The sequence below is a fragment of the Pholcus phalangioides genome, unplaced genomic scaffold (genome assembly GCF_987345545.1).
Source record: "Pholcus phalangioides strain wild (caught in Gottingen) unplaced genomic scaffold, Ppha-v1.0 ptg000014l_1, whole genome shotgun sequence".
NCBI classification, from domain to species: domain Eukaryota; kingdom Metazoa; phylum Arthropoda; class Arachnida; order Araneae; family Pholcidae; genus Pholcus; species Pholcus phalangioides.
Window position 1 is genome coordinate 2,825,480 of NW_028301607.1, and position 11,216 is coordinate 2,836,695.

General features: G+C 40.6%; 1 protein-coding gene across 5 annotated transcripts in view; it reads left to right on the plus strand.

The window, feature by feature from the left end:
• LOC149077928 (carotenoid-cleaving dioxygenase, mitochondrial-like) overlaps window positions 1-10,441 on the plus strand; it is a 62,342-nt gene extending 51,901 nt beyond the window's left edge. For 3 of the 5 annotated variants that reach the window (XM_089241532.1, XM_089241534.1, XM_089241533.1), the window contains exons 9-11: window positions 539-642; window positions 3,570-3,678; window positions 9,830-10,430. In XM_089241532.1, the coding sequence (XP_089097658.1) occupies window positions 539-642; window positions 3,570-3,678; window positions 9,830-10,002 (386 nt within the window). In that variant the 3' untranslated portion in view covers window positions 10,003-10,430. Of the gene's footprint in view, window positions 1-538; window positions 643-3,569; window positions 3,679-9,829 lie in introns of all 5 variants that reach the window. The other 2 variants (XM_089241535.1, XM_089241536.1) reach the window with 2 other exon arrangements.
• Window positions 10,442-11,216: the final 775 nt, after the last annotated feature.

The window sequence follows — 11,216 nt, forward strand, 5'->3', positions numbered from 1 at the left end:
ATCCCTGGCCGAAGTCCGATAAGAAAAGACATACTTGGGAACATCGTCAAGTTGGCGTATTTTTTCGTGATAATTATGTTGACGTTAGTTATGGCAACCCATCGAACCACAGTCTCACGATGCGGTAATAGTTTTTTCCTCAAAACTTAGAAGAAAAAACTATATGCTTATAATATAATCATTTTTCTAGTTTTCCCTCTCAAATTTCACTTTTTTTTCTCTCGTCACATGGAGCCAATCGAATATATCTGCTACTGTATATATAGACATGTATCACACGTTGGCGAATAAAAAAAAATAGATTTTTGGCTCCTATCGCACCGTTCTACATCAGCACATCAAGCTTTGGACAGGGGTCTCCGACCACTTCACGAAATGGCCAGTCAAAGTCCGAGTCACTTTTGAAATTCGGACTTTGGCTGAAACTTTTGGTCAATACCCAAATTGGCTGGCCTCGTCGCGGATTAGCCGCACTTTGGCCTTGGCAGTAACATATACAAAAAACGGCATTTCTCCTATTTTTTTTTTTTTTTTTCAGATTTAAGGACAGAGTTGCCGAGGATCAATTACGCTTATAATGGTGTGAAATACAACTATTTCTACGCCATCGGTGCATACGCTGGAGATGAAGAAACATCTTTGGTGAGGAGCATAGAATTTAATTGGTTTTCATTATGAGAGTAATCGATCGGTTTGGAGTCTATCGATTCAACCGATTCATTTTTCAACCGCCGCCGGTCCCTGACCACATTCTGATTAGCATTTCATTTTCCCTCATTCATTTTCCGTGGGTCATGTATTTGAACGGGCCTTCGACTCACACAAATGAATGTAACCGGACCGCGGGCTCGAAAAGGTTGAAAACCACATTGCATTCTATGCAATGAAGCCGGATTTTCCTAGGAGCAGGTTTCCTGTGCCGCTCGCAACGTGATCCGCCCAGCGCGACATTCCGTTCGCCCACCAATAAGAAAAAGCAACATGAGTGTTTTCCTGCAGAGCGCAATACGCATCACGACAGCGCTTTACGTCGGGCATGATTGGCCGACTGCTTCTGGAGGAGTCAAATGCGTCGCGCGCCACGCGTTTTGCCGATATTCTCTTAACTCTTGTGTGTTATCTTTCCCTTCGCTTCAAACCGGAGCATGTAGACGACACAATAAACAAGGCCATGGCCCCCCACATCCTGGAGTAGGGTACCTAGACTGGAATCTTCTGCGGGGCCCCCCGACTAGACTTTCACGGGCCCCTTTACGATGGATTTACAGTGTGAAAAAACAAAAAAATAACGAAAATCGTCCCGGGCCCCAGGGCTGGAGCCTTGCCAGCCCAACCCTTGTGGGCGCCATGGCCAAGGCCATATACTATAATATAGCCGCCCTGATCTGATTTTCTCGGATCCATTTCAGTTGAATCACGTACGTAAGTCAACTTGTATTGGGTTGAGATTGGAAGACAACTTTCTCGAGACAGATAATTTCAATTATATTTCGAACTTTATATAATTTGTAATTATTTCTTTTTATTTCCATTTGAATTAGGAGTGGGTTTTAGAAGCGTTGAAACTACGTTATTACCAATACAATTGCAACATAAAATAATGGTATAGGCAAATGCACAAAAAATAAATCCTAATTATTATTATTGTTATTATCAAAAGATATTGTTATATAACAGGTGGTTCTCAAACTTGGCAAGCCCACGGCCCGGTTTCATTCGTTTCTGTTGAGTGGGAGGCCCAGCACAAACAAAACCAACGGCAAATGAATGAGGAAAAATGAAACGGTTGATCGTTCGCGGCCCGGTACGAATGAGGTGAGGGCCCGGTATTGGGTCGCGGCCCTGTGGTTGAGAAACACCGTTATATACTAACTGTCTCTTGGATGTAAAAAATCGATTTCTTAGTTAGTTTTTTAACCTCTTTCTTTGGAATTTTTATTTCTAAAAATATTTTTTGCATTAAAAAAATTAATTAATTAATTAATTTAAGTTTTTGATAGTTTGTGGGGGGGGGGGGGGTACGAGCCTTACCACCTCCCCCGCGTGCGTCTCAGATATTCGTTTAGGAAGTGCTGACAAGAGGGGCCGAGGGAGGTCTAAAATGGCAAAAAATTTGCTGACGTAATACTTGAGCGACCCCTTACAAGCAGTGGGGTGATCAGTGATGGTAACTCGCGGGAAATTTCCCATATTCGTGGGGAAAATTGGCCAAAATTTGTCCAAGTGGGAAATCCCTTAGCATTCGTGGGAATTTTGAGAGTTCATCAAACAGAAGAATTTTTGAAAAAAAAAAAATTATGCAGTCCATACTTTTATATTGTGAAATACTTGATTACGTATTTTCCCCGCTAGATGGCAGCACATTTTTCAGAATGCGTGGGGAAAAATTTAGTCAAAAGGGAAATTTTGCTGGAAGAGGTTACCATCACTGGGGGTGGTGATGGTAGGGCCCAAAGTTTCTTTGTCCTCCGATTCTAGTATCTTACACGTTGCAATCCTATAGCGACTCATATTTATTTGTCACTCATTTTCACAGGACTCAAAGGAAAAAAAATTATAAAAACACCACAAGCGTATACTTGCGATACTTGAACAAAACCGTAAATGAGAGACCACTCACTTGAAACTGTTAAGTAACCGAATAAAATTTTAAAATAATATTGCTCAATACACTACGTCTCTTTGCTCTGATGTCGACTGCTTCAAAGTGCTTGAATAGTGACGTCACGCAGTAGCTCCGAGACCACAATCATCTGAGCTTAAAGGGGGCGAGCGCGGTTATAAAGAAATGTGTGTGAAAAAGCCAGTACGTAAGCCTGTATGAAGCCATGGTTATATCCTTTGTTTTTAAAGAGGGTAACACGTTCAATATATACAGGGTGTCCTGTAAGTTCTAATGTGGCCTTTATCTCATCAACCGTTCGTCGTAGAGAGGAATTGGTTTCAGTTTAAAAAAATGCTCAGAACGTGCTCAAGAGAATCACTCTTCGATTCTCAGAGTGAAAAATACAGTGTGCCATAAAATAAAGAAAATAAATTTTTTTATACGATCTCCCTGTTCTCTAACTTCCAATTAGAAAGTTGTTGCCCTGTCTTTCCCGTTAACAACCAAATGAAAGTTTAAAAAATTCCATGTTTCCAAGTGCACGAAAATGTTCACTGAGATATTCGAATTCAAAAATCTGCGAAAAATTGGGGGAAAAATAGAATGAAAGCGGAAAAGTTTATGCTGTTTCTTCCAAACCTTTTCTGGTTTTGAGTTCAAATAACTGAGCGAATTATTGGACTTGGGAACGTGGAATTTTTTGTTGTTGGCCTCAGAAGAGACAGGATAAAAACTTTCAAATTGGGATTTTGAGGACGGGGGGGGGGGGGGGGGGGGCGTATGAAAATGTAGAATTTTTTTACGCTGTGACACACTGCATTTTCACTCTCGAAACTGTGTGTGATTCCTGAACACATTTTGAACATATCTTAAACTGGAACAATAACCATTACGACGAACACTTGAGGAGATTTAGGACTTACAAGACACCCTGTATTAGTTTTTTTTTTTTTTTCTCGCTCAGGTGAAAGTGAACTTGAGCGACGGCAGCGTCCAGAGCTGGTGCGAAGTCGGGGCGAATGTGTCCGAGCCCGTGTTCGTAGCTGATCCTAATTTCTCGGAAGAAGACGCAGGTGAGAATTTAACGTTTCCTTATGTGTGAAAATATCGATAGGATACAACTTGAAATCCGTTCAGAACGTTGGTGACTCTGATTAACCCGTCAGAGCACTCGCGTAATAAAACAGATCCCGTTCCTTATAAATTGGACTCGCCCTCTTAACCTACGCTAGTGAGATATTCTCCATTCCTTCAGTAAGCTTAAGGTGCCGTTGATCTTTATGATGCTTTTTATGTTTCATTCTCGCTGAAACATTCGTCCGAGTGGAAGACGATAGAAGACGAAGTGAACTCTTCGACTTATTGCATTTAATACACATACACATGATAAAGGATGAAGCACGAATAGAAATAGATGTTAACGCGTTGGCTACATGATTGCGAATGCTCGAGAGAGCGTGAGACACAGAAGCAGAACAGACAGCAATCTTAAATCACTTGAACATTATAAACAAAGCACAGAATAAGGTCTATTAGATGCTGCCATCTATATTAACGAAATAGATCACAGCACCCCTCCCTTCTTAGTTAGGAAAGTCGTCGATTCCCAGTCGTTTTGGGCGAATGATTGTTCGTTTCGGTCTCGGAGTCTTTGTTGCCACAGTTCCGTTATCGTTTGGTATCTGCTCGTTTGCAAACGTTGAACTTGAAGGTTCTGCACTAGTCTCTGTTGACACATCTGCAGGAATTGGACTCGATCCGGAAATCTCTGAACTTGTAGGATCTGTAGGATAACGGTTCATCATTTGGTCAGCGTGACGTCGGACAACATCTCCGGTATTGGTGATGGCTTTGTATGACACTGGTCCGGTTGGTTTCACAACAGTAGCCGGAATCCAGGATGCACCCTGGCTATAATTTCTGATGTAGACAGCATCTTTGGCATCGAATCGTCTCACTTTTCGTTGCTTTTGCTCTGTAGCTGCATCTTGCTCTTGTTTCCACCTTCTATCACCCACCAAGTCTGGATGAAGACGGTCCAAGACAGTAGTTAGCCTCCTTCCCATCAGTAGCTCAGCTGGACTGACCCCTGTTACTGAAGATGGCGTGATGTGTTGATGAAGTAGGAAATTGGAAAGACGCTTTCTCCAGGAACCTGAAACGATGCGTTTTAGAGAGTCCTTCACCGACTGGACAGTTCTCTCTGCTTGACCATTTGCACATGGTCTGTAAGGAGCAATCAGTGCTTGACGAATACCATTACTTTCCAGGAAACGGCGAAAATCGTTAGATGTGAACTGAGGTCCATTATCGGAAACTACAACATCCGGCAAACCATGAGTAGCGAAAATCTCGCGCAGCACATCGATGGTTTCGGTGGCAGTAGTTAATGTCATTCGTCGTACTTCAGTCCACTTGGAGTAAGAGTCAATCAGAATCAAGAAGTTTTGTCCTTGAAATGGTCCAGCGAAATCTATGTGAACTCGGGACCAAGGCTTTGTCGTTATTTCCCACGGATGGATTGGAACTCTGGGAGGTGCATGCCTTGTACGTTGACAGTTCGTACATCTTCTTACGTAGTTTTCAATATCAGCATCCATGCCTGGCCACCATACGAACGATCTTGCAAGAGCTTTCATGCGTTCAACGCCTGGATGCGCGACATGCAATTCACTTAAAACTCGAGATCGACCTGGCACTGGAATAATTACTCTATTTCCCCATAATAAGCAATTTTTATGCACTGATAGTTCATTCCTTTTTATGAAATAAGTTCGAAACTGTGAATTTTTCATCTCAACAGGCCAACCTTTTAGTACCCAGTTCAACACTCTAGAAAGTATTGGATCTCTAATAGTCATTTTTGAGATATCCACAGCATGAAGTGGTGGATTTTCTAATTCTTCTATGAATAGCACTTCTAATGGAGAAGTGACCATGGATTCGGGAGTTTTTGCATTCGGTAATCTGCTTAGGGCATCCGCATTACCAATTTTCTTTCCCGGCTTATGAATTAACAAAAAATCATATGCATTTAGAAGCAAACTCCACCTTAGCATTCGCGGAGATAAAATCTCTTTCGTGGGCTTATTTTTATTGAAAATTCCCAACAGAGGTTGGTGGTCAGTAACTATAGTGAATGAGTGACCATACAGAAAATGATGAAACTTTTTTACTCCAAATACTATACCCAAAGCTTCCTTATCGATTTGAGCATAGTTCCGTTCTGTAGTAGTTAAAGTTCTCGAGGCATAAGCTATTGGTGCTTCTGAACCATCAGGAAGTACGTGACTCAAAACCGCACCAACTCCAAAAGGTGAAGCATCGCATGCCAACACAATGGGAAGCTTTTCATCGAAAGGAACTAACACACTATCCGAACTTAACAATTCCTTCAGAGAATTGAAGGCATCATCGTGGATCTTTGACCATTTGAATGGTGCATTTTGATCCAGTAATCTATGCAACACTTCCGCAACTGTAGCCTTATCCTTAAGAAAACTGTTATAGAAATTTATCAGTCCTAAAAATGCCTGCAATTGTTGTTTGTTTTTTGGAATGGGAGTCGAACGTATTGCTTCAATTTTCGAATTGGAAGGGTGAATACCCGCAGCATCGATACGGTACCCTAAAAATTCAACTTCAGTGACTCCAAAAAGACATTTTTCTCTTTTAGCACGTAATCCGACATTTTTAAGTTTGTCTAGAAGGCATTCTAATCTTGATGCTAATTGATCTAGAGAATTAGCCCTGATCAAAACGTCATCAAAATATGGAACTACTCCTTCCAAATTTGAAAACAAATTTTCGATCATATTTTGGAAAATTCCAGGAGCAACATTAACACCATATTGCAATCTGTTAACCTTGAAAGCACCCTTGTGAGTTACAATTGTCTGGGCCTCAGCTGAAGTTTCGTCTACACGAAGCTGTAAATAAGCCTGAGCTAAATCTATTTTAGCGTAATATCCTCCACCCTTCAGGTTTGACAGTAACTGATTAACAGCTGGAATTGGATAGGGGTGAGCATTCATGGCCTTATTCAAAGTTACCTTATAGTCCCCACATAATCTAACGTCACCTGAAGGTTTAATAACGGGAACAACAGGAGTTGACCACTTTGGGTTCGAAATAGGTTCAATAACTCCTTCATCCTGAAGTTTTTTTAAAGCAATCTCGATTTTTGGTTTCATTGCAAGTGGAACATTCCTAGCCTTGAGTCGAATGGGAGGAAATTGAGGATCAAGAGGTAAAGACACGACAGGTCCTGCAAATGTACCCAATCCAGCATCAAAAACCTCGCTATATTTTTGAATTACAAAATCCACAGGATTAGATTCAATCTTTTTGACTCCATTCAATGAAATACCCAGAGGCTCAAACCATGACAAACCCAAAATATTTGTGCATTTACATTTTGAAATTAGCAATTGTAATCTGACTTTCTTGTTCCCAAATTGTACTTCTACTATGCATGAACCTAGAAGTGAAATTAAATTTCCTTGAAAATCCCGCAACTTCACAAAATTGTTTCTAATCTTAGGTTTGCAGCAACCAAACAAAGTTTCAAAAGTTTCTTTAGAAATTATAGAATAATAAGATCCAGAATCAATCTCCATTTTTAATGCATGGTTGTTCAATAAAACCTCGATACCTTGTTTGAAACCAGAAAAGTTAATTACAGAATTCGAATATTCATTTTCGGTTTTAATTTCATGTGTATTATGTGTGTATGCTTTATTTTTCTGAATACTCTTGGCCCGGCATATAGTTTGTACATGCCCTTTCTTGCCACAGTGCCTGCAAGTCGCTGATTTGAAACGACAATTAGAACGGTCATGTCGTCCACCACAACGAAAACATACATAACTGTTATTAGAAAAATCATCCTTTGAAACATTTTTTTGTTTCGAATTAAATTTCTTTTTACACTTCACTTGATCAACGAAATCAGAAGTTCCTGAATTAGAAACTTGAGAATTTTGAGAATGAATTTGTTTTGATTGTGAAAACGCAGTTTCAGCTGCAAGGCACTTGGCAACAGCATCGTCAAAATTCAATTTTGGCTCTGCCAGTAACTTCCGTTGAGTTCCTTCATCTCGTAATCCACATACCAACTGATCGCGCAATCGTTCAGCAAGAGTAGCACCAAAATTACAATTTTCAGCTAATTTTCTTAATTCGGTAACGTACGAATTTACTGACTCATTGTTTAACTGTACTCTCTTATGAAATTGAAATCTGCAATAAATTTCGGAGGGTTTTGGGCAGAAATGATTCTTCAGTAGTTCGAGTATGTTATCGAAACTCACATCAGAAATCTGCTGAGGCGACACAAGGGAACGCAAAATCCCTAGCGTTTTTATTCCGCACACAGCCAAAAGAACAGCCCTTTTCTTTTCAGGAAGCGTTATCGCATTTGCTTCCAAGAAAAAAGTCAGCTGTTGTATATATAAATCCCAAGACCCCGAATTTGAGGTATCGAACTCAGGCATAGACCCAATTGTTGCCATGTTAGAATTTTATAAACATCAATATAAATAGGTACCAGTGCCACGAAACTCGAGCGTGATAAGGAAAAGCAATGTCGAAATAAACATACCAGCTCTCATCAGGCATCAGTTTGGTAAACATCCCATCCTCGTCGCCAGTTTTATGTTTCATTCTCGCTGAAACATTCGTCCGAGTGGAAGACGATAGAAGACGAAGTGAACTCTTCGACTTATTGCATTTAATACACATACACATGATAAAGGATGAAGCACGAATAGAAATAGATGTTAACGCGTTGGCTACATGATTGCGAATGCTCGAGAGAGCGTGAGACACAGAAGCAGAACAGACAGCAATCTTAAATCACTTGAACATTATAAACAAAGCACAGAATAAGGTCTATTAGATGCTGCCATCTATATTAACGAAATAGATCACAGCAATGCTGTTGATAAAAAAAGAAAAACTTCGACCATAAGTTCGTCTGAATCGGATAGCATTCCAAGAAGAACACGTTTCCGTTACTAATACTCGCACAGCTGTTCTTTATTTTGAATTTTAACGAGATAGTGTCGTTCAAAAAAAAATCAGGCACCACTCTTTCATGACTAAACGACTTAGAAACAATAACATCACTTATTTTTCACATAGAATTTTCGAACCAGAAGTACGTTTCATCAGGAAGAATTTCATCAGTCACTGAATTCGTCCGTTTCACCTATTGTCATTGAATATACTGCAAAAAAAGGTAAAGATTTCGCATATGTCAGCCTGCTATATCCAATGGCTGCAGGTGAAATGGACGACTTCAGTGACGTCAAAGATACGCGCTGGAGCTTTCTGCCAAACAACGTGTTGGTTCGATTCCCCCGCAAGGGCAGTTATTCCTAACTTTATATCCTAAATTCATAATTGCCTCAGCCAGCTGTTGAAAACCGTAGTATGGATAGCGGAGAGCGATATCATCCTTGGATAAGAGGGATGGTGCCTCTAAGACCTCTTTCATTTTGCCCTGGAGCTATGATACTGGTGAGACGGAACTACGAACGCACTATTTTTGGATAAATATTCAAAAATTTGATTGAGTTCCCTAGAACAGCTTCCTTATCATTGGGGGTACCGCGGTACAGCCGTATCACTGTCAAGGGTTCCGTGAGAAGTTTTACGTTGGAAACGTCTGCATTACTCTACAAACCCTCTTTCCTTAGAAGCTCGTGTGTACTGAACCAGCACCTCCTAGAGATAGAAGGTCTCTGCAGTCTGCTTGTGACGTCATTCAGAATATTCAGGGAAAAAAATTTTCCTTCTCGTCAGTATTTTCTCGTCAGTTTCCCTGTGCCAGTATCATCGTTGTGAGGAAAAGAAATGATCGGGTCCAAAATTGGCGATTTACATGCCCCACATCCAATCACTTTGCGGTATTTGTGAGCCAGTCAGGAAGATTCTACGCCAAAATAAGAAGAAACGAAATAGGATGCTGTGTTTTAAAATGTGGCAAACTTGCTAGGTAGTCTGAATGCCGTTTATGGCAAACACTGCAGAGGCCTTCTATCTCTAGGAGGTGCTGGCTGAACGCGACTGTATATGGAACGGCTAGACCTAACTCAGGCCAAAGCTCACATATGTTAATGTGTGCTTGATGGGTTAATTCAATAACCACGGTATGTACTAAGTAATGCAAATGTGTGCTACGCCAATTCATTTTTGTTTTCACGTTCCATCTCTCTCTAGGTGTTATACTTTCGTCTATACTAGACAGACACGATGACAAGAAGGTCGGTCTCTTGATCCTGGACGCGAAGACGATGAAAGAATTGGCCAGAGTTGATTTCGTGACCGGATCATCAGTGCCAGCTGATTTCCACGGGATCTTCATCGATCAGAAATCAATTATGGTGGAATAATTCTAGATGATCTCTTGGTCATCAGAAAAAATATACTGATATTATACGCATGCGTAAATATTCTTCATGGCGAAAGTTAGTCTCATATAAGAGCTTCAATGTATGCTTAATACAGTCGAAGCTCGAGATACCGACTTCCCCCCTCCGTCTCATCGAAAACGGACGTTATATAGGGAGGGTCGTTGTATCGAATGTCAAACACATATAATAGTCATTTTATGAAAGCATTTGGGACTTATCCTACTGGTCGTTATAATGGAATTGTCACTATAACGGGGGAGGGGTCGTTATAATGAGCTTCGACTGTATTAGACCGTGCCTATTCCAATAAATCTCATTTTTATACAGAAATTATACATCCTGTAATTACGAAATGAAAATTTATTTCTTACTGAATATATTACTTGCGATACTTTATATATATATTGGAAAGAATATAGACAACATTTTCAGCGAAAATGGCTATGGATATGCCACATTGCGGCTTTGGAGATTTTTGTGAAATCAAAAATAACACGCGTGGGTCCATAGAAAGAAATCACACAATCACATAGGCAGAGCCGTCTTAAGAGCATCACTGGCGAGTGGGTGCCAACGCTATCTGTAGCAGAGGGCCTCCGTGCTAAGCTCGTGACGTCACTGAAGGGCGGATGGGCCAGCCTAGTTTTCAGCAGCTCTACGATAGGCTATAGCGATAATACTGATGCCAAACTTTAGCTCAAACGTGGCAGATGAGAATTCAAGAACACACGATACTGATCCATCCAGCGTTTCTGTTATCCACTTAAACCGAAATAATATCTCCGAAATTCCAGAATTGAATCAGAAATTTTATTGCATACTTTTTTTGTGATAAATATGTAGATTATACTGTGTGGTGCATAGGCAGAGCCGTCTTGATAGCATTATGGGCCCCCGGACCAAGTGATTTTGCTGAGGCCCTACCTACTACTACTTCACCAAGCACCAACTCTGGCCATATCGCTATATTGCAATTTACTGCCATTAGTGAGATGGGTTGGAAGTGAAGGTGCTGCCTATCAGTGGTCGCCTCAAGTTGAGGCCCTACATGACAAATTCTCGAAAAATTCAACCACTTCTCATTTTTTTGAGGCCCCTCTTCTCTTGAGGGGGGCATGCGTTAAGACAGCACCATGCACGGGTAGATGTTTTTGTGAAAAAAATTAAAAAAGTATATACATACAGACATGACC